The sequence below is a fragment of the Etheostoma cragini genome, chromosome 14, assembly GCF_013103735.1.
Source record: "Etheostoma cragini isolate CJK2018 chromosome 14, CSU_Ecrag_1.0, whole genome shotgun sequence".
NCBI classification, from domain to species: domain Eukaryota; kingdom Metazoa; phylum Chordata; class Actinopteri; order Perciformes; family Percidae; genus Etheostoma; species Etheostoma cragini.
In genome coordinates, this window is record NC_048420.1 from 6,345,586 (window position 1) to 6,370,411 (window position 24,826).

General features: G+C 40.8%; 1 protein-coding gene across 1 annotated transcript in view; it reads left to right on the forward strand.

Moving 5' to 3' along the window:
• The first annotated feature begins 21,435 nt into the window (after positions 1-21,435).
• The window catches only part of tbxta (T-box transcription factor Ta), a 4,627-nt gene continuing 1,236 nt past the window's right edge, over positions 21,436-24,826 (forward strand). Inside the window, exons 1-7 of the mRNA XM_034891306.1 lie at positions 21,436-21,720; positions 22,208-22,472; positions 22,871-23,005; positions 23,117-23,178; positions 23,263-23,324; positions 23,665-23,835; positions 24,348-24,471. Coding sequence (XP_034747197.1) covers positions 21,536-21,720; positions 22,208-22,472; positions 22,871-23,005; positions 23,117-23,178; positions 23,263-23,324; positions 23,665-23,835; positions 24,348-24,471 — 1,004 coding nt within the window. The 5' untranslated portion in view covers positions 21,436-21,535. The remainder of the gene's footprint in view (positions 21,721-22,207; positions 22,473-22,870; positions 23,006-23,116; positions 23,179-23,262; positions 23,325-23,664; positions 23,836-24,347; positions 24,472-24,826) is intronic.

Sequence of the window (24,826 nt, forward strand, 5' to 3'; positions counted from 1 at the left end):
CTATCTGTAAAGTGTCTTGAGATAACTCTTGTTATGAATTGATACTATAAATAAAATTGAATTGAAAAATTGAATTGATACAATCTCTTTTAATATGTTAATACAATGTTATTCCTCTCAAGTCAAAAGTACTTTGAACATACTTTTTTTTTCTTGCTTGTACAATTTATAGCACAACTTCTCTCCCTCTTTCCCTAATCTGATTGATATTAAATCAGAAATGTAATAGCATCAGGACTTTGGGTATCGGAACGCCATTGATAGAGGAACTCCGTGGTAATACCCAGCTCTATAGGGCCCAGTAATCTGGAGGGCTGGTGCACGAGAATACATGCAGCGCCACATAATCAGAAATCATTCCTACCAAAGACAATAAAACATCTTTAACACGTCATCACTGGGTGCTAGATAAGACTCTGAGACTCCACAATACTGCACTAAGTGCAGCCTGCACAATTGGTTAATTTACATTTTATCATACTAGTTAAGCAGATGCACATTTTTGTATTTTCAACTTGTGTATATAAAATTCAAATATGTCTTGTATTTCATTCATATTTCATGTATAGTGTATGTATATTGTATCCTCGTACTTCATTTATAATCTTGTGTGCGACTGATTTTGCTGCTGCCACACTGTAATTTTCTATTTTATTGGGATCAATATCTATCTATCTATCTGTCTAAGAGCATGGTGGTAACGACTGTGGCCACCAGAGGGTGACCGTGCACTATTTAAAGCCCCGGGCAATGTGCACTAAGAAGCAAAAACTCAACAGGCCGACCAATGGCAAATTAGCATTATGACACAGTAGAGCAACACAGCCATCCAAAACTCCCTTTAGACTTTGACATTAGCTATATAGTAGATACATTAAATATGTATTGCCAGGTAAGTAACACTAGGAATTTACTTTGGTTGATGATGCATACATATAGTATGTATCAATAAAGTATCAATAAAGTATTTCTGATTCTGATTCTGATATAGACAATATAAAATAAAACACAATAGATACAAAAAAAACACACACCTATTTAACGTTGATGAGGAAAAAGATGTACAAAAATATATAGTGACATACAAAAAAGTTCAAAACAGGATATGTAGACTGTCCAATCCAAAGCCTTGATTCTTACAGATGTTTTCCTCTGTCATAAACAGCAGGGGGCCATTTAGCTGGAGATCACAGAGGGGATCAATAAAAATGTCACCTGACGTTGAAAGAGCGCCGGCAGCTGTGTCTCTTAAAACCAGCCGAGGGAGTGACAGGGGAGGTAGGAGAGGCCGGTGATGAAATATGATATCAATCGCACCGTTAAACCGTGTATCATAGCCCCTTAAGGTGAATACATCTCTACCTTTATTAACCGGGTTGTGAGAACTCTGATTTTAACTGGGGTAATGTGTTTCCATGGCAATGGAGAAGTTGAAATAGTGTCTTAACCCGAATGCGTGTTTTTTTTTTAAACTTCATGTAAAACACACTTGACTGTTGCACTGCACATGATATAGGTGTAATTGGGGGGGAAGCAGCTTCATTCCATGAGGGAAGCTGCCTACAAGTGCGGTCGGAAATGTCGATCTATGAGTGATCGGACAGAAAAACTGTTTTTGTTTACTTGTATAATAAATAAAAATAAATAGATTGTCATTTTGATTGTCATGTCTATCATGTAGATTTAACCTTTGGAGCCTATTGTCTCCTCCTGTTCTTGAGATGTGCTTTTTTTTGTTGAAAAAATAAACCATCGGGAAACACGTGATATTTTTAAAATGCAGAAAGTTACATGCGAATCATTTCCTGAATGTAAATATAAGACATTAGCACCATAATTTAATGTGGAAAGGCAGAAAAAGTTTGACATTAATCAAAGTAAAAGTTTAAACATTAAACATATCAAGCTGTGAATAATATATGAAAAAAAACCTGTGTGCAAACCTTTAGAATATATATATATATATATATATATATATATATATATATATATATATATAGAGAGAGAGAGAGAGAGAGAGAGAGAGAGAATGAAAGTGGAAAGTTAGATGTGAGTGCTGCTGAAGTGGAGACTTCTGGCTCAGAGTCTGAGAAGAAACTCATTGTGAGCCTTTGAAGAAATTAAAAAGACAGTAAAGTTACACATTTAACTTTGTTTGGCCTTTATTATAGACCATTTTTGGTTAAACTTATTTTAATAGCTTTATTCCAAGGTCAAGAATTAACTTTAAACCTTAAAGCCCCCAAATAATTCAAATATAATATACATGTGTCGACAATAAAATGGCTCGGAATCAACAACGACTTGTCACCGGCTGAGAGCTCACCAAACGCAGTGCAATAGAAAAAGGGAACAATGGAAATGAAGAAGAGAGTAACTGGTACAGTCAGATCTTCAGTCAAAAACCTAAAATATTGAAAACAAAGGAACGCTAAATGCGGGGGGACTCCCGGCAGAAGTGGAACGTCGGGATATAGACTAGCCTCAGCCAAACTTGGTACTTGCAAGCAGTGTAGAACAGGTGGAAGGGGATGGTGGTGCAGGCTGCTGAATGTGGGGGTATGGCAGGTGATCAGCAGGGATCCAGGTTCTGGAGGTACAAGAGTCACTTGTGAGAACATCTACAGCACAATTAAAGCTACAGATCATTTCAGTTTTATTCACTGGAGAACTGAGACCTGAGACCTGAGACCTGAGAACTGAGACCTGAGGACTGGGACTGGGACTGGGAGCACACAGAGAGAGAACAGAACTACCTGGCCACGAAGGAGTGGGGAGTCAGCGTTTTTATTTATACTGAGCTCGATGGTTGATGGGAGTCAGGTGTGCCAGTAGTGTTTGCTGAGTCACGCCCCTGCTGAGAAGCACACACACACACACACACACACACACCCACACAGACACACACACACACACACACACACACACACACACACACGGCTCTCAGTGTAGGGACCATTGACCCAAAGTTAAGTTACTAAGACCGCTGAAATTCTAAAGAATGAGAACCACTGATTTACATAAATTCTAATCCTTACCAGGGTGACTGGTGGCCAAACCTATTTATAGATTGTAGATTACACTAAAACTACTAAAAAATAATTATAATGTATATTCACATCATATTGGTATTGAACGTAGTAGATTTGCTATATATTTAGATAATTTTCAGCTATTAATCTCAGGTCATTGCACATTTAGATCGCTAAACTAAACAATAAATCAATAAACCAATACTGATGAAATCAATCAATCAGACTTTATTTCTATGGCAATATTCATACATGTACAACAAACACACACACACACACACATACACACACAAAAACCATCCATAAACCTCAGGGAAATAAATAGGTGGAATGTGATAAGTACAATTAATTACAATAGATATTACCATAAACATCTGGGGGGTTATGTCAAGGTAACATATGCTGCTGGAACATGGACTGTAAGACATGAATTACGTCTGAATACACATTGCTCATAAATGTCACTAGTAGCTTGTTCAATTCACGTGGAATCAGAAGTGGAATCTTTGTGTGTGTGACGGGTTGAAGGAGCCCGTTAGCGGCTCAGCTGACAGCCTTTATCAGCTGACTGGTAGAAACGATCACAGTGCAATACATCATCTCGGGAAGCGGCTGCCTTTACGGTCACCTGGGATAAAACAATCTCCAAAGCAAATAAACAGGAGGCCTGCTGTGGTGATGGGAGCGGCGACGGGGCCCCGCGGCCCACTCCCAGCCTCGCTGGCTCCCCCCGCAACAAAGGAGCAGACGAGGATTCCGACCTGGCTCTTTTGTCCGGGTCCACATGGGGCCATGATTAAAACAGTTCAAGTCTCCGAGGGGGTCCGGTGGCCCTCACCTCCCCTCCCCCTTCCCCTTGATAGCAGCACTACCTGCAGCCTTCCCATGGAGGGCCCAAGGAAACTGGGGAGACAGAAGGAGTGTGTCTGCCTGTTTGGTGGAATATTTCATTAATTTCATAATTCTAAATGTCTATAAATTGTATATTCAAGAGCAGAACTCACTTCCTCATTTTTGACCATTTGACCTCATAGAAGTAAAATCTCTACTCGAGTAACTTGGATTGATAAACAACAACAAAAAAGTATTACACTTGAGGAAACTGTAGAGCTTTTTTCCTTAAAAATGTCTAAATGTGATTCTATGATTACTTGAACCTCTTTTTCCTTATATTTTGTATCTAATCAATCTGTTGTTGTTGTAAAGTTCTTCGTATTATTTCTTTTTTAATGTATATACAGTATAAGATAAGATTAATAAGTGGACAAGTAGCATAAACAAAAGCAGGTTCCACCGAGATAGATATGTGTATGATGCAGTATGTATAGTATTGTAAGAATTAGTCCTGATGTGTATGTGCTACGTTGTTTACCGGATTCTTAATTCTTAATTTGTAAAGTAATTAGTAACTAAAGCTGTCAGATGAAGAATGTAGTGGAGTTAAACGTACAATATTTCTCTCTGAAATGTAGAAAGTGGCATGAAAAGAAAAGACTCAAGAGAAGTACAAGTACTTCTTATTTGTGCTTAGGTACAGTACTTGAGTAAATGTACTTAGTTACATTCCACCACTGCAACATTGTTATCGCACAAAAGCAAGTGTGTCAAAGTGTATTTTGCGCCCTATCTGATGATATAAATCAGAGTATAACCTACTCTTAGTTTTTTTTTTTTTAAATGAACCAGCTTTTGGATTGGCCTCTGCTGTGGAGGGATCATCTGGATCCAGGTTTCCTTCCAAGAGTGCGCGTGAAACAACATGTTTGACTTTGCTCGTTTGCATGCATGCGCGCTGCTCTTGATAGGATTACTGACACGCAGAGGCTGTTGATCGTTCTCTCCGCATAGATTCAGTCTGTTGTCACCTCGGGAGAGTGAGGCAAAGATGAAGGCCTGTGATGTGAAAGTGTGAGAGAGTGTGTATCCTCTCCAGGACGGTTTCTCAAGTGTGGATTCCAGGCACTCTTAACCCACCACGTTGTGTGGATCTAATTCATAGTCTATTTTTCTTAGCTGAACCGTTTGCTGCAATGATCCCCACTGGAACCAATAAGGTCTCCTCACAACTTACTTCATGATTCACTGACGGATAGTAAAGAATCTGGGCACTCTACACTGCCGTCGAAAACCATCAGCAGGAAGGCACTCCTGCCTTTACCATGCAGACTGATCCACACAGAGAAAAACACATTTGTTATTTGTCACTCTGCAAAAACAATTTGGTGATTTAGACTTTTTTTCAGACAAACTAAAGGTTAAAATATATAATGTGTATCTTAAAAGTTCAGGGCTTTTCCTGCCATATTAAGTCTTAGGTGCACCAACAGAGCCTTTTTTTTTGCAGAGCCTAAGCTCAAAATTTTTTAAATGTGGCAAAAAGAGCCCAAAACAGAGAATAAAGCATAAATCTAAACAAAAGATTCCTTTAATTTAATGACTGTTGTTGGACTTCTTAAACAACATTAGTCTTTACGTTTTTTGACTGTTAACTATTATCTGGTCTAACCTTTCCATGTTTTAGACACAGATAAGATAGATATGATAAGATATGATGATGGGTGAAAAATTATGTCAAATAGCATTTTTGATGAGGAAAGACCCCTTAACTTCATGCCAAATATGCACACCTGGGATCTTGGCTGTTTTTTAAAGACTTTACAGATGAAGGATTTAAGTGATTGGACGTCTGGAGCTAAAGTTATCTGAGAAACACACCGAGGGCAGCAGCTTGGTTCCAGTCCGTATATATGAGCTCTACAGTGTAGTAAACACAGATTTGTTTGTGATTTTCAGTCAGTGTACGTCAGTGGAGAATTCAGCTACCGATAAAAAGGAATCCTAACCACGAGAGACTGGCTGTCCTTCATTGTAGTTTTAATTTTTACTACCACCTTTATTTAACTAGGCAGAATCCATTGAGATCAAGATGTGTTTTTTAAGAGTGACCTGGCCAAGACACAAAAACACATAGTCACAAACAAGAATACAAGAGAACAAAGTTATTTGAAGGGAAATAAAGCTATTTAATTTACATTACATCAATTCCACATGCGTATAACGGATAGAAAGCCAAATTATGTCCTGAGAGACCCAAATTAAGAGACCCAAAGTGTCAGGACATTACATATCGTACATTTAAAGCTTTAAAAAAATAAAAAATAATAATAATGGTCCGTTACATTCAAGCCGTTGCCAAATGAGTTGCTACAAAACTAATGAAGACTATCAGCTCCACACAACTCTCTCTGGATTTCTCAGTATGACCATGTTCAGAAGATTGGTGTCTTTTGGCAACTTTTGACTTTTTAATTGAGGATAATGACTTCTTCTGAAGAGTAAATCATGTTTTATTTAATCCTCTGTGTCCTCCTTGGCTACTAGCAACTGCGTGTAGGTGGGGTGTGGGTGAATCACTAAAGGTTTGTATCATGTGGACATGCTGACAGAATTGTTGTCATTACTTAGAATTCCTCATGAGGGAGACAGAAACTACGGACTATAGCTTTAAGTGCTCATATATGGTTTGACATCGTCTCTGACTTATACATAAATAAACAAATATAAACCATTTAGGAAATAAACCATTTAAACCTGTTGAGTTTAGCTGGTAAATACATTTGTCACAAAGCTAAAAAAACAAGGCACTTCAACCCAGCTGATAAGAGGAATTTGATAATTTGGAGATAGATGTTTTCAGCGACAGAAATAGTACACAAAATACATAGAATGTATTCAGTAGCAAATAGCCTATAGAATACATGTAAAAATTGGCTGATTCAAACATGCATACATGGCATCACAGGAATTAAGTAGAACTACACGAGTGCTTGTTGCATGGCTTTGTTGTGTACAACAGTGTGCTAAAATAACAGTTGTAAATCACAGGAAGAACACAATGAAAGCAGCATGTGTCAAATATAAAAACACACTAAAATATATTAACCATGGACACCATGAAACTGTAAAAATCGAAATACATACCACACATGCTGTACACACTATGTATTACTGTGAAATGCAGTCATGTACAGTTGCTGAACTTGGCATTGTCCCCTCTTGTAGTGTCTTTCCAAGTCCCCCAGGGAGACGGTTATTCTCTGCACTGATCATCAGACAGGTCAGGTCAAAGGTCAGGAGAGTCCCAGGACCTGCAGAAAAAAAAACTGCTCTCATGCTATAGACATTTTGGGGTACTTTTGAAAGGTAGTGGCACACTGACAATTGTATTATTATATACAGTTTATTATATGATTAATTTACACCCTTCTCTCACATACTCTCTATGAGTATATGAAGGAGTTAAGAGTTTGGTGTCTGCCCTCAAAGATAAACTACAAATACAAGCCCTACTTTTAAATTATAAAGTGTTTCACATATGAAGTGTTTTTTTTACACTGGTTTGCTGTGACTCCTCAGAGACAGATAGATAGAGAAGAAGGAAGGGGGGAGAAGAAGAAAAAGAAAAAAGAAGAAACACTCCAAGATGAAGGGGCAGCAGAAGAAAAGGGGCAATTACTGTTCCTTTCTTATGGAAATGGTAATGAAGTGGGACATGGGGCTCGGGACAATAGAGGGCCACAGGCAGGTTGAGCGTCACCGTGTAAACTGCTTCCTGTTAGGGAGCCATTTAGCCCTCACTTTTACTGACTAACAAGCCATCTCCAGGCCAACTACAAAGAGGCTTCCCCATCAAAGCTGGAGGCTGCTGCTGTCTGTGGAGTCCAGATAGGCTTTTCCCAGGCCATGGCTGCGTGTATGTGTGTGTGTGTGTGTGTGTGTGTGTGTGTGTGTGTGTTGTTATCCCTTTGCCGCGTCAAGCGATGGCGTCTTCCTGCGTTTCAGATCTTTGGACTGTTGCAGAAGAAATGCTTGGACTAGTGATCCCCAGTGACTTTATCCAGTGTTTTCTCTAGGTTCATACGAGGCTTAGGTGCACATATTTGAAGGGGGGTTTAGGGGTCTTCCCTCAACAAACTGTCACATTTCCCAACCCCCCCAAAAATGCAATTTCACGTCATTTGGGATAAAATGCTACAACCATATCTGTGTCTAAAACATTGGAAAAGCTATAGCAGATAATAGATAACACTCAAAGAAGGAGTCCAACTACAATCATTAGATCTGAGAAAAGGCTTTAGTTAGTGTGTTTTTTTTTTTTTTTACTATTCTGGGCGTTTGGGCTAAGCGCTTGGGTTTGTTGGAAAAGCTAGAGCAGATCATAAATAAATAGTAACTGCAATCATTAGATCTGAGAAAAGTCATGAGGATCAGAAAAGGTTTTATTACCACAATAAGTCACAAAGTTCTGACAAATTTGCCCTGAACAAACTAACAAACATGTTAAACATTACATACATTTAGTTTTGATGCTCACATTGGTTTACATTGATTTGGCTTAGGTGGTCCCCAAAAGTGCTTGGGTGCTGCACCTAAGCCTTATAACGGGAGGAAAAACTCTGACTTTAGGAACACGATGTAATATAAAACAATACATACAATAATTTAATAATTTCAAGCTTGCATCAGAGACGTAGGCGCGCAGTGATGTACAGTGGTTGGTTGAGGACGGGAAAGGCAGGTAAACAACTGTGATGGACTTTTTTACCTTGTTTTTCTATAAGAAACATTGATGGCTTAAAGGTGTTAACTTTATGTATATCTACTATCAACTTCACATCTGTGACGCCTCGGCGCTGACAGCTGGGAGTGATACTCCTATTGTTGTAATAAGACATAAAATGAAAGGATAGAGCTCTGCATTTAGTGTATTCATTTTTCACAAATATTACAAGTTTATTCTACGTTTAACCGGGTAGTTTCAATGTAAAGAACGTTCATTTTTTCTAAGACTGGAGAAGAAAACTGCAGGTCACACTGCACTAAGAAAGAATCCGGAAAATGCATTGTTAAAATTAACTAAACTAATAACATCTTCATATGAAAACATGAGATGGGATTGCTTTAAAATGAGAGAGGAGAATAATCTCTACATTCCATGTGCGTGTGTTTGTAGGGTTTTTCTTTTTTACATCTACAACTGAGGTATATTTTAAAGAAATTGTATGAAACTCATGACTAACATGTCATATAAGACGTTTCTTCCCCTCCGGTTGTGCATTTGAAATAAAATGTGACGTATTTGTTCTGTAAACTTAAGAAAAAAAACCCTCTCCCATCCCTTGACTTTTATTTTAGCATGGAACACCTATCCAAAGCTTCTGGGTGAAAGTCCTGTGTATTTAAACCCACCCCCCACCCCAACCTTACTCCTCATAAACATAAATATGAGTTGTAATTGCCGCTTGACCAAACAACCTATGTGGGTGTTTTATCCGAGGACAGTCTCCAGAAGTTAGTCCATATCACCCGATTTATCCTTTACGGTATGGGCTGTCACGTCTAGGGAGCCAGGCTTGGACCCAGAAGTACAGAGGCGTGGAGGCAGAGGATGATTTAGAACAGGGGTCATTTTAGGCCAAGGACCCCTTAATTGATAGACAAACGGAGCAGGGACCCCCTACTTCATATGTTGTATGAAATTAAATTGCATATTAAACGGGGCCTAAGATAACGTGTAGGGCAGCCTCGAATCTTTATACATACCTCTTTTGCATAGAATACTAAGTATGTATAAATCAGATATATACATGTCAAACATACATGCGTCCCAGTGAATCAATAGGGTGACCTGGATCTGTGGATGGTTGTCGTAGTGACGACCTTACCTAGAGGTCAGTAAGCTTATCGTCTGGGGATTCACATTTTGCTGTGACCCAGCGGTCTTGGACTCCCTGTTGAAAATCCCTGATTTAGAAGATTTTTTTAAATAAAACAGCTTACAACAAAGAAGTCCTGAGGCCTGCAGGCAAAGGGAGTTCCAAAACACTGAGAAAACCAAAGACTAGGGAATCAAAAACCAAAGGACCGGCGAGACATAGTGAGTAACAAACAAAGGAAGCACAGAGACAAAATACAAGAGCTAAAGAGAGTACAACAAGGGACAGGTGACATGAGGGCTGGACTTGATGCTGGTTCTTTTCCATCCAGGCAGCTAACCCTAACCTTCACCCTGAACATAACCACTGCCGCGCTGCCTGGAAGGAGACGTTGGGGGCTGGTGAACACGTGAGACACATCAGGCCAGGGCGGATCGCTCGTAATCAGCTCATTAAAAACAACAGATAATGCAGTTATATAGAAATAATTAAACTTTCATAAATAACTAAACAAATATTCTTGCTCTCTTTTTACTGGGTCCCCAGCACACTGGGCAAAAGGGGGCAGTGTGCTGGTGTAATGGAGAATGCATAGCAGCTGTGGGGGCTGTGCTAAAATCTCTGGAAGGACTTGTGGTGGCGGGGGGATGCAGGCGAGATGAGGAGGAGGGCTGCATCTATTGTTTTTTAATGAGAGCCTTTGATGTGGCCCCAGTGTTTGCTGTTTGTACACCTGGGTCCCTTCGCCTGCATTCAGATTGGCTGTCTGCTGGTGGAGGGGGCCACTCGGCATATTCCAGGTAACACTTTCCACTCAGCTGCTGCTGCTACTGCCTGGCGTGGGAAGGCAGTAAAAGCAGCCCGGCCCCCTTTGTTTACCCCCTTGAGTTTACGGTACAGTGTCCCCCCCCCCCCACTCCTTTCCTATAGTCCTGCCTGGACTCCAGACTCTGCAGGCAGACGCTGGCTGCCTCTCCGGGGCCCCTGGACACCCGTAGATGTATGGCTGCATGCGGGGGCTCACAGGTAATGATGCTTCCTTCCAGCAGAACAGGAAATGAGTGTTACAACTGGTAAACAGGACGGAGATGTTTGAAAAAAACAACAACAACAACAGACACAGAAGGAAAGAAGGGTTTGTGGGTTAAGCAATCTGCGTGGCTACTATGAAACGGAAGAGAGAACATGTTGTTGGGTTATGGGTGAACTGGTCCTTTAAAAAAGCTTCCATCCAGACTATTAAAACAACATCAGTGGATCCCTTTCTTTTTGGCTGGAGACCCCTTGAAAGAAACAATATCTGCTTATAACCACTTGTCACGATTTAATACTGCATTTGATAAATGTATCAAATCCCCCGACTTAATCAGGTGGTCTCACTGTGATCAAGAGCTCTTTTTGAAGAGGGTGAACGAATGGGACAAGCATCCAGAAATGCTGCAGACAGTCGTTCTACATTAAAGCCCCCCCATCACTCATGAAACGTGTTTTGCTTATTGTTACTCCTCTGTGATGGTAGAGCTGCACCGTGCAGATGATCTGAGTGCACTTGGTTTTCACATTCATCTGGGGCCCCCTCGATCTCAAAACGTTGCTACTGTTTCCGTGTAAGACGGCGCGTTTCCTTGGGAACGGTGTGAAACGGGTTGCGTGGCTTTGAGACTTGGACTTAGACTTCTCTTTATTAATCCTTTTGGCATGACTCCCGCAAGGAAATTGAAATTTCCGGCATCCGTTTTTAGCAAGAAGAAGATATAGAGGGAAAAAGAGGAAGACAGTACAAAGATAACAGTAATAACGTAATGCAATAACAGTAATAATAATAATAATAGTAATAATAAAAAAACCTTTGGCTACAAAAAAAATAATAATAAGACATTTACCACAAATTATCACAAAGTGTCAGTGTCGAGTCAAGTGTCTAGGTATTAAGTGAGTCCAGGTGTGTGTGTGCATGTGTTGAGATATGTTTTCTCTTGTTCATTGGCTGTGTCACGGTTTCAGTTTAGACATGTGCAACAGGTGTACATTTAAGTAAGTGTACATCAACCAGACGGGGAACAGTGTTTTTGTGCTTGTGATCTACATTCATATTCTATATCAATCTTTTTCCTTCTACTGTTGTTACTTTGATCTACCATTTTGTCAACCATACGGGGTAAAGATACACTAATACTTAGTGGGATAGGTTTTCGCAAAGGTTTTACCTGGAAAAGACACTACAACTAATAGTGACGACTATATTTTAAGGAAAAAGATATCCTGTCATGTTATAGAAAAATGGGTGGTAAGCATAGTCAGGGGGCGTCCCCTCCCCCTGGGGGACAGGTAGTGGACATTATGGCACGGAAACACAGTCCTAGTAGTTTGGACTGTTTACTGTCTGGTCATCCAGGTTTGGATTTCAAGAGAATAGGTCTTTGTGTGGGACCGAAAATCTCGTATTGTATCTGCTTTTATATTTTTTGCTATTTTTAACTGCTATCTAATGTTTTTATTTATTTTATTTAACCAACTGAAGGCCCTTGAGATTGAAATCTCTTTTTCGAGGGAGACCTGGCCAAGACGGCCTACCAGTTACAATATAAACAGACATACAGCATAGACAAAATCACACATAGAGGAATGAAGTTTCATTTCTTATACAGCACTGTAACTTTTATTCTTGTATTCTTTTAATTTCTTATTAGTTTTCAACTGCTCTTTAATGTTTTATGTAACGCCTTTGAATGGCCCTGTTGCTGAAATGTACCACACAAAGAAAGCTGCCTTGCCTAATGACACCCCAACTAGTGGAAGACAATCATTGTCCAATATGCAAGTAACATGGAAACTAAGAACGGAAATGTAAATAAAAAACCATATCAAACTCAATTTATCAATCAAAGCAGTGTATTTGTCTGTGTTAAAACATGCCTGGATGAAATAAAAAAAAATGAGCCTGTGTGTAAAATCTTCAACAGAAATGGGAGATTTTAGACAATTTAGAAAGAGTCTTTTACCGTTCTCCATTAGCAGCAGGCAATACAAGCTCTGTTTAAAGGATGTAGCACAGCTTAAGTTCAAATATCTTGTGCCCTGACATCATAATAACTGCTTACTAAAAGCAGGTTGCTGGGCCTGCGTGGCTCACTTGGTGGAGCACGCATCCATAGAGGTTGATTCCTCAATCCACCGGCTGTCGGTTTGACTCCGACCTGCGGCACTTTGCTGCATTTCATTTCCACTTTCTTGTTTTCAACTGTCCTATAAAAACAATAAAAATGCCCAAAAAAGAATCTTAAAATCAAATAAAACCAGCTCACTATGTTGTGTATATTTTACTTCAACTATATTTTTTTAAAGGCCTGAAGATGTCAAATTAGGCCAAAATCCACAAGAACAAAATGGAATATATAAAATGATTCTGTCCTATCCTGTCAATTATTAGATTAGATTAGATTTTTCATTTTTAAGACAATGCACAATAGATAATTAAAAAAGGAACAAGATGCATTCAGTGTACAGTGAAAAATAAAACACATAATGTGCAGGAATAGCAAAAAGAAAAACCATAGGGGCTTGACAGGTGGCCCTCCTTATGTAAGACATTAATATAACATACAAACAAAGCAGTACAAACATATGTAACACAGCTCAAGAAAAGGCACAACTAATCAAGTATAAAAGGGCCCATTTTATGAATTCTTCTGGGCTTTGGGGTGTTATTTTGTGTCTCTGGTGCTTCCACACGCATACAGACTTGGAAAAGAACTATCCATGGTGTTTTGAGTGAGAGACGGTTTCTGAATGTCCTCGGCCTTCAGTCTCTGTACAGTCTCCGTCTCTGAAAGTAACCTGAAAATGAGCATAATATGGGGGCTTTAAAATATGACTGGTGGATACATTTTGACAGAGAATAATTACGTTGTTGCATTGCTTATCTAGATCAACAGAAAAGGTTTGCTTCTTAAATGAATTTAGACTCGTGCAGTTTTTAATTTTTGTCATTTATTTGTTTATTTGACAGGGACAATGCAAAGCTCCTTAGCAGTACCAGAGTTAGCTTGAAGCTAACACTTTCCATCTGTAGTCCCTGGGCAGGAAACAGAGACACCAGAAGATGACTAGACAACAATGAGGACCCCAAAATCTAATGGAAACTTGAGAAAAGGTTGTCCTAAAGACAGTGGGCTAAGGATTATTGGTGGACAATGTGTTGCAATATTGGGTTTGGGAATAAAACTGAAGGGGGGTAAGTTATGAAAAACAAAAACACAAACATTGAAGATGGATTAGCTTGAAAACAGGGAGGACACATGGCGACTGGGATAAAGGAGTAGAACTGGAAAACCTTCTGGAGAATGTTCAACATCTCGTGACCCTGCAGATTCATTTTGCGACTCTTGTAGGGGCCCCCGACCCCTAGGTTGACAACCACAGGTTTAGGTTTAAAGAGAAACTTTGTGGATTGTGGCTGAAGTGACAGCACAAAGTGCATCAGACAAGTAACAATGGCACCTGTAGTAAATGGCAAAGTACTTTGTTTGGCTGTTATTAGTCATCCATATTATTGCTTGGTAACGTGACAAGCAAGTAAGATGCTGACAGCTCATTGGCCATGCATCGGAAGGTGACATGGTGCTGTGTGACCACCTCATTTTAATTGTGCATTTATAGAGAGAGGAAGTGCCGCCAGAGGAAGAGGGTGATGAGCTCTGAAGTCACACGTCCTCTGACTCTGGGTAAATAATCTTCCTGGCTGCACCTATCATTAATCCTCTGTCTTTAACACTTACTGTTTGTCAGTGGAAACTGGCCTCGCTTCTTTTGATCTCCCCGCCCCCCCTCCTCCCCATCCACCCACCCCCCCAACCCCCTGCCCATTCGACCCTCCCACAAAAAAAAAAAAAAGAAGAACTCACCCACCCGGGTCAGAGCGGAGAGACTGAGGTGGTTATAAAAAGTCTTCCTCGAGCAGACAGCGGACCCCGGTTATGATGATCCACCCAAAAGTCATGATTAATATCGGCTAATATTTGCTAATGCAGCTTCGCAGCACAGCCGAAGTCGATCCCTCTTCACGTCAAAGGGAGATAGTCTGAAGTGTGATCTCACTCTGTAGAGTCTACTGATAATATGTGTGTGTGTGTGTGTGTGTGTGTGTGTGTGGGTGCATGTGCACACAGCTGGGGGCTGCAGCGAGGAGATTTAACTGTTTTCTCACACACTGGTGTCTGCTGACCTCAGCTGCTCATATTTACATCAGGCAACACTGATCGCTGTGGAAAAAAAGAGAGAAGGAAACAGGCAAAAACAAACCTGCAAGGAAGACAAAGTGTGTGAAATACTACTTCACCATCTAGTAGGGTGGAAAAACATCAATTAATGAGAAGGATTTTCTGTGTTTGTAGATCTGTATATTCAGTTGCATTGAATGTATTTGTAGTGTCAAATCATGTTGTCAATCATCATTTTTTAATAACAAAAGAAAGGCAATTTGACATCATCATTTTTACAAATACATAATTACTATCCGCGTATATGTTGGAGAAACCAGAAAAGATAATAAAGACAAAAGGTTGCCAAAGACGTCCAAAATATGAGATCTAAGTCATTAACAGTCTTCAAGTTATTTAGCTGGTTGATTTTACATGCATTTGGCGAAGGTGGTCCCTGAACCGGCTTGGGTGCTGTGCCTAGACCTTATAAAATATAAATGTGGGTTTTTAATAAGCCCTATTGAAGTAAAATGTCTGTCACTGCTTGGGACAGACAATAAAGCTATCTCTCTATCAATCTAATGGTAGGGACATGAGGACATGAGTCCATAGGACAGATGTCCTATGGAATGTGTTTTAATGAGGAAATGATACTTCCAAAGTCTCTAATCCATTATCATTTCCTAAAGGTTCTACAATCCTGACATGTCTCAAGCTTTAGTCATTCATTCCAGCTGTGCGTTGCTTGACAGTTACGTAAACAGTCTTCCACACAGGAGCTGTCTTTTTCTTTTTAGATAATCCAGTAACATGTTCCTCCCAGCAGTCCTCCTGGCTGGGTCTGTCCCTGTAGTGTCAAAGCTGAGCCTGCTATCATTAGCATGCCAAAGGTCCACAGGTCTACTGTAGGGCATCTAGATGAGGGGCCGGTGGGGGCCGAGGTGGGGCAATTACTGTCCCCGCTAATTATTTTTGATCCCTTTCAAAGGGACGGGTGATTAGAAGAGGAAAGTTTAGATTTCCTGAACTTGAAGTGGAAACGCAAAAGTGACAGACGAATCTCAGGGCTCAATCCACATCATGGAGGGCAGGGGGCGTGTGTGTGTGTGTGTGTGTGTGTGTGTGTGGGTGGGTGTGTGTGTGTGTGTGTGTGTGTGTGTGGGTGGGTGTGAGTGTGAGTGTGTGTGTATGTGTGTGTGTGTGTGTGTGTGTGTGTGTGTGTGTTTGTGTGTGTGGGTGTCTGTGTGTGTGTGTGTGTGGGTGTGTGTCTGTGTGTGTGTGTGTGTGTGTGTGTGTGTGTGTGTGTGTGTGTGGGTGGGTGGGTGTGAGTGTGAGTGTGTGGGTGTGTGTCTGTGTGTGTGTGTGTGTGTCTGTGTGTGTGTTGGGAACTCTTCATGTCTTTACTGGAAGGCTTCCTATGCGATGTAAGTGGCTGGTGCCTGTTTCACCTGCTGCTCTTTCTTTCTGTAAGAATTAACATGAAATACAATAGACATTTTATTAAAAATATGTGGGTCAAAGGTCAGGGGAAAAAAAACATACCAAGTTCTATGACAAATTATGCGTACACTCAAATCCTGTACTTTAGGACAAATGTACTGCACTCAAACTTTACTCCCATATTTCCACTTTATTCTACTTCACACTTCTCAACCACATTTCAAAGGGAAATATTGAACTTTTAACTCCATTGCATGAAACTGACATCTATAGTTCTTTACATTTTACAATTTTACATGCAAACACATGATATTTAACTTGTCATACATGTAACTTGCCAAAAGTTAGTATTAGCTCCAGTGGCTACAACAGTGCAATTACTTTTTTATGAGAATGGACTGTTCTTATATAGCGCTTTTTTAGTCTTAACGACCACTCAAAGTGCTTCTACATAGTACAGGAACCATTCACTATTCACACACATTCACACACTGTGGCCGAGGTTGTCGTACAAGGTGCTCATCGGACAAACACTCACACACATTAACACTCCAAAGGGGCAGCATTGGGGGCAACTTGAGGGTTCAGTGTCTTGCCCAAGGTCCCTTTGACATGGGACTGCAGGGCCAGGGATCAAACCACCAACCTTCAATTGGCAGGTGTCTGCTCTACCACTGAGCCACAGCTGCCCCGATTATTTTTACTTATAATGATAATAAGTAATGGTAGTTACAACTTGCTGGAGGACTTTTACTTCTGGCATGCTTTTCCTTAAAGCAAGACCGTGTAACTTTTAAAAGAGAAAAAAACAACTAAATCTTCCTTTCACAAATGAGAAGCTGAATTTATCAACAATACAGCCTTGCTTTGCCGGAACTATCTCCCACTATCTCCACAGTGCTGAGGCAAAATCACACATACAGTCCAGAATAGGAGAAAAAATAAACTGCTCTGGGTTACTTGCATTTCTTTAAACCAATCCCAACGGTCTTAGGCAGAGCTGAGCTGAGCCGTGGCTGGCCGTCATAGCAGGAAGCTGCCGTTACCTAACGCGACACACACACACAGAACGTCGAAGGTGTGTTGTTTTTGATTCTCGGCGTGTTGTCACAGCTAGAAGTCAAATTAGTTTCTAATGAACCTGGAGGCAGCAAAAAACCAACAACACTGGATAAACGCTGGACACCCGTCAGTCACCCGTCTGTCGCTAGCAATATCACACAGTGATTAGTGACGATTCTCTCCGACCAATCAGCAGTCTGCAGGTTTTTACATCACCATTTGTTATTGCCCAAGCTCGCTTGGAACCTCGACTGCAACCTCGACTTTTTGATAGTACTATAAAAAGACTTTTTTCGTAGTGGAAAACCAAAAAAGGCGAGCAGAAGCGAGTCAAGGAGATACCACGCATTGGAAAAAGGCCCTAACGTTCTTTGTAAATCTTTACAATCACCAAGCAGGCTGCCTTGGTGATTGTGCCTGGCTGTCTTCAAAACCTGTCATATTCAACGTGTAGCTTGCTTGCTCGAAGGCTAATCTCGATTTCATTATCTCGTCACCAAAATTCTAAGAAGTATTCACAGAAAATATAACAGAATAATAAAAAACAAAAAACAGTGTCTGGATAAAGTGCTCATATTCTGCGTGCTGCCTTTGTTCCTTTCCTTTAGAATGTTACATATCTTTTGTGTGCATGTTATGGGTTTACAAAGTAAAAAAACCCTAAGTCCCCCCCCAAAGGGACTTACCATCTCTAACAGAAAACACTGTTCACCAACTGCTCCAAACAGCTCTGTTGGAGTCCAGCCTTTACTTCAGAGACAATCGTCCGTCTCTTTGTAACACTCGCCTAGCTGCTAGCATTGCACCCCCTCATACTCTGCTTCTGACTGGCTAGTAGTCCTTGCCTATGTACTGAGCATGTGTGACTCCAAACAAAGTTGGGATAGAAGTGAGATGCCTCAATCTGTAGCTTAAACAGAGAGCTCAACACACAGGGTGAACAGAGGAGCTGCAGCAATGTCCAGTACAACAAAAACATTTTTTTATTCTGATGTAACCTCTAAATACAAGTATGAACCTGAAAATAAGCATAATATGTGCACTTTAAATGTTTCTGAGTGGTAAAAGAATGGTTATAACCCTGACAGCAACAACAGTGTTATACACAAATACCATACACAACACAGATGACAAAAAATAGGCCACAAGATGAGAATTAAATGGAAAAACTCAATAAAAAGCATATAAGAGATAGCTTGTGTGTTCACAATCCATCACTGAGCTGTTTGATCTTTAATATCAGGCAAATTATGAGCTGTGTTATATGATTTTAGACTGCTACACCTGAGACTTTCTTATCTCAAGTCAAATTAGAGTTTGTTATTTTTTCTAGTGAGCAGCTTATGTCATAATACATGAAAAAATGATTGTGAGAATGTGTGTGTGTGTGTGTGTGTGTGTGTGCATGGCTGAGTGTTTTTTCTTCCCAGGGCTGACTCACCCGCCTACTTGTGTTTACTTATTTAGGCCCGACGAAGTCCTCTGGAAAATATGCATCGTTATAACTGTCCCTTTGTGAAGCACCAGACCTCTGCAATATTTCTCACCTAGGTGAGTGTGTGCCGATGCCAGAGCGAGGCCTGCGCCGGTCGGTTAACCCTCGGCTCGCCGGGCGGCAGCACTGAGCACCTGAGGAGAAAAAGCTGTGGGAAACATCAGCCGGCTTTTTCAAGTACACTTCATATTTCAGGGCAGACATTCGCTCACCGTGTGGGACTGAGACGCTCGTCCTGTGCCTCAGTTTGGCCTGTCGGTCCAACTCTGAGGATTTCTGTTGTCCTGTGCTTCAATAATTATCACCAGGCAACACCTGACAACCACAACACACTGCTGTTTTTTTGTTGCTAAAGCTATAGACGACTCATCTCTGATTTATCAGAGAGGCATGATGAGTGGATTCTATCTTAATTTGGACTTCTGAGGAGGCTTCCTGTGAGTGGGACTGTCTGTCGGGGGTCAGCAGAGCCGATAGGCCCCGCCTGCGGGGGTTATTTCCTGCATGCAGCCGCTTTATTAAAACTCTCTGTCTCTTTCTCTCAGACCCAACATTTTAAAAACACCCACACACAAACACACACACAGGGGGAAAAGGAAGAGGCAGCTGAATGATACGGGATGGAAAGGTGTGAGAGAACCCCTTTACATTTATGGCCTCTGTAGAAGTAGAGGAAGTGGTGTAGTAAAGTGGAGTCGCGCTCCAAAGCCCTCACTCAATTCCAAGTACATCACAGACAGTGGAATACCAGGCGACGGGAAGAAAGCCACAAGGCTCACATGTGAAACATAAAAACCTTTCTCAGGATCAACGGGCACAATCTGAGCGTAACAGTGAAAACTGCATCAGCTCAGTATTAATACACAGCTGGCCTGCACTGGAGGAGGGAGTATTCTAGGGCTGCGGGTCACCATGGTTTTCAATGTCGATTAGTCTGTCCATTATTCTTCTCAATTACTGTAATCGATTCGTTTTTTTTCTAGAAAAGGCAGGGGTTGTTTTTAAAGCCCATGAAGACGTCCTCAAATGTCTTGTCTTGTCCATAACTCAAAGATATTCCGTGTACTGTCACAGAGGAGAGAATAAATATTATATAAACATATTCACAAGCTGGAATGAGAGAGTTTTCAAACTGATTAATCGATCATCAAAATAGTTTGCGATTCATTTATTAGTAATTAATTGTTGGATTAGTCTTTGCAGCTCTAAAGTCTTCTGTTTCCTCAAAATGAAGCATCCCCACTATGTAGAAATACTTCAACACTACGTTGGACCTAGCGTCCCTGTCCAGTGAAAACCATGACATCTTAATCTGCACTAGCTGCTCACTCTTGTTTTGTTCTGTAAATATGAAATGTTTTCATCATTAGTATTTACTAGAAATGAATAGAATTTTTTTTTAGTTATTTCTGTAACTTGGCTTTATCTCTTTGTGGTTATGTTCATTTTAAAAGAACAAACAGAGAATGGCTACTACAAAAAGCAGCAGAGTGTTATATTTTATATACTACATTTTAATTGTTAAAAGTACAACAGTTCTCTCTGGCATGTACTGCAGTGGAAGTATAAAGCTGCAGAACATGCAAATACTGAAAGTATGCAACTTTGTTTTGTACAAACGGACTTGAGTCAGAGCCAAAGACGGCAAGAATCTTTAAAAAAAAAAAGTCCCATTAATTGTAGCCAGTAATAATAACCATAATCTATATTTACAGAACACTCAAGATAGTAAACAGAAGCAGATTTGAGAAGGTTAGAGACTTTCCCACAGCTTCTGTTTAGTAAATGAATGTCTCTATTTGAATAGGAGAAATGGCCTGTGCCCTGAGCCCTCAGCCTCCAACTGGCTGAAATATTTAATATCAGAGGGATTCATGCAGGCCCATTATGTAAATCCAGGCATCACTTGTGGGCCGTCCACACTTTGGCACAACAGGAACACAGAGTCTGCCCTAATGGCCCATGCTCAGTAAACACAAGCCCTCTCCCATGTGGATTTGAGACAACAAAAGATTAGCACTATTTGCAAATATACAACTGAGTTCAAAGACACAGCTCTGTGGCCTCGCTTCCCTTCTTTTGTCTCAACGCGAAGCTTTGAATGTGTTGGGCATCAACTGCAACACACTGGGATGTATTTGTAGGTATCAAAAATATGAATCACCAAACTTCACTCCAACTACATATTCTACAGCAAAGTCGTTATTTAAAGATCTAGGGAAATCTGAAAAAAAGGACAATTGTTGAGTGGAGTTTCTTTGGGGGGAAATAATTTCAACTGAAAAGATAAAAGTTTTTTTTTATTAATCCAAAGTTGTGTTATTGTGTTAAAAACTCAGACTGGTGGCGGGGCGGCGTTTAGAGACGTGGAACCAGGTCGTAGACGCGAGATGTGTGCGCACAAACCACGCCCTCACCGCACCCCCATGAGGTCCCCGGGGGCCGTTAAATGATGAGGCCTTCAGGGTGTAGAAAGCAGTCCTAATCACTCGGGCCTTCTCTCTGTCAGCGGCTGTCTCTGAGTTAGTGAGCTCCCAGTTTGCATCAAGACCTCTTGGATTTAGATCGATCTACAAACTCCTCGGAGATATGACCTCCTCCAACACTGACCAGCGCCTGGAGCATCTGCTCAGCGCCGTGGAGAGCGAGTTCCAGAAGGGTAGTGAGAAGGGAGACGCGTCCGAGAGGGATATTAAACTGACGCTGGATGATGCAGATTTATGGAACAAGTTCAAAGAGTTAACCAACGAGATGATTGTCACCAAAACTGGAAGGTAGGTCCCAATGAGGCCGGGCGCATTTTACGCGCTTTTTACGCACGGTTTTCTTTTAGTGTGATGCATTTAAATTACTTTCTACACATATTTTTAAATGTGATAGCTGTAAAGCGGGATTTATTTTTGATATAGTACAGGCTCGCACATAATACAAATATATAAACTATAACAAACTATTATTACTGTATTACTATTGTTTCACTTTTCCCAACAATGTTACAAAGGGCTTTCCAGAAAAAACAACAACAACACAAACAACAGCATGAAGTAAAATGTAAAATACTAAAAAACAGAGGTATGATAACCTATAAATACAAAGTGCTCTGTCTGCTCACGAGGCCTGAGCGGCCTTTAGGTTCAAATAAAAAGGTAACCTAACGAAACGTGGTTCTGTGATTGAGCTCGAATACAACGACGTATTTTAAAACGTGAGAAACAGAATGCTCTCACAGACGCCTTAAACCAATCCTCACCGATTCTGCAGGAGGATGTTCCCGGTGCTCCGAGCCAGCGTCAGCGGCCTGGACCCCAACGCCATGTACTCGGTGCTGCTGGATTTCGTGGCGGCGGACAACAACAGGTGGAAATACGTGAACGGGGAGTGGGTCCCCGGTGGCAAACCGGAGCCCCAGAGCCCCAGCTGCGTGTACATCCACCCGGACTCGCCCAACTTCGGAGCGCACTGGATGAAAGCGCCCGTCTCCTTCAGCAAAGTCAAACTCTCCAATAAACTCAACGGGGGCGGACAGGTGAGGAGACTGTTAGATGAGAGAAATAACAGGAATTAGGGTGATATGAAAAGCGTTTGTGACACTTAAAAATAAATTAGGCATACAGGATGAAAAACAACAATCCTGGAAGACAAGTCAGTTAAAGAGGCTATTGATTGTTAAATTACTCGTTCAACTTTCATTCACTTTATTTAGGAACTGTTGGATTTCTTTTTCCCTTTATTTTGAAACATGGCTAAATAAGGTGGATTATTAGTATCAGGACAAAGACACTTCACATAAAAAACACTGGATTTATGTCACTTTACTGTTACACTTCTACTTGAATCTAAAAAAGTACTATATATACTGACTGGTTTAAACAGTCCTGCAGTTTGTTATAATGTTGGCATCCCCCCCACCCCCCCACCCCATAGATTATGCTGAATTCTCTGCACAAATACGAGCCGAGGATACACATTGTGAAGGTTGGAGGCATCCAGAAGATGATCAGCAGCCAGTCGTTCCCCGAAACACAGTTCATCGCTGTCACTGCCTACCAGAACGAAGAGGTCAGTTGTGCGTGGGTCATACACGCTCTACATGAAACATATCAACACTCCCAAGTGAGTGTCTTGAATAATTGATTGGAAATGCTAACATCTGCAACGTCCTCTTTATAGATTACTGCTCTGAAGATCAAGCACAATCCCTTCGCTAAAGCCTTCTTGGATGCTAAAGAAAGGTAAAGGCCTGAAGCTCAAATTCCTCCTCAAATACACCAAGTTACTGTCAGTATGGCATCTAATGTTGTTGTTTGTGATTGCAGGAGCGACCATAAAGACATCCCCGATCACAGTGCAGACAGCCAACAGTCTGGCTACTCTCAGCGTGAGTTTCATTTGTCATTTTGTTTCTACATTTCTGAAATGGTATTGTGGCAAAATCAAAATCAGAATCAGAAAATGATTTATTGCCACAGTAGGTTACACCTACAAAGGATCTGCCTTGGTGGTTGGTGCTTACGTACACACACAAACATATTAGACATAAATAAGAAATAAACAATATATCCATACAGAAACAAATAAATACTAAGTGGCTGTTTAGCAGAAGAGGCTGAATGGGTTGATTGCATAATGCAAAAGATATACGTTTTATATATGAAGTTATTTTCATAAAGAGAACTGTGCTGTGTTATAAGACTTCATTTGTTTGTTACATTCCACAGTTGGAGGTTGGTTCCTCCCAGGCCAGAGTCCCATCTGTCCCAGCAGCAGCCCCCCTCAGTTCAGCAGCACGGCGGGCCACTCGGGCTCCTACTGCGAGCGCTACTCCAGCCTGAGGAGCCACAGAGCGGCCCCGTACCCCAGCCACTACCCCCACCGCACCTCCAGCACAAGTAAGACCCCACTCGGACCTTGTGTAGCCTAAAAATACATGCATGTTTCAAATGTATTGAGTGTTATCGCGATACGATATTCTATTGATTATCTGGGCGACGATACAATATTTACTGATATCTCTATGTAAGTCTGTAATAATACAATTTTGATTCAAATAAGAAGGGTTGTTACTGATATGAGGCAATCATAAATTCCCATTTAACACAGTTACAGTTCAAGCAACCCCCCAAAAAACAACTAAAATATGATTAGACATCATTATTACCCAGATCTTCCAGACATTTAAATGAAAAACAAACTATTCTTTTGAATAAAAAGAATAAATATGAAGTGGGAATCTAAAATAAAGGGGGAATCTTGTAGACGATATGTATTGATATTTTCACTCTGTATGGATCATATTGGATCTGGATCGATATATATCAACCAGTATGTATTGTATCATGCGAGGAATCAAAACAAATGGGAGAATTTGCATTCATTTGTGGTGTGTACCTCTTCTTTTCAGACAACTACATGGACAACACTTCAGGGTCTCTGCCCACTCATGACAGCTGGTCTGCTCTTCAGATCCCCAACTCCACAGGAATGGGTACCCTGTCCCACACTACCAACTCCACATCTAACTCCGGGTGAGCTTCCCAACCATTAACAGTTTGAACCAGCGCTATGAAAGCAAAAAAGGTGTAAAATGGCTGCAGAAAGTCTGGCTCTATGGTTAAGAAAGGTTGATTTTCATCAGAATGAGATTTTGTATCTCTTGTGTTTATAAGTTAATGTGTCCGTGATGGTGGCCCACTGTCCCCGTGGCAGTGGTGGAATGTAACTAAGTAGACTTAATCAAGTACTGTACTTGAGGTACTTGTACTTTACTTGAGTCTTATCTTTTAATGCCACTTTCTACTTCTACTCCACTACATTTCAGAGGGAAATATTGTACTTTTTATGCCATTACGTTCATCTGACAGCTTTAGTTACTAGTTACTT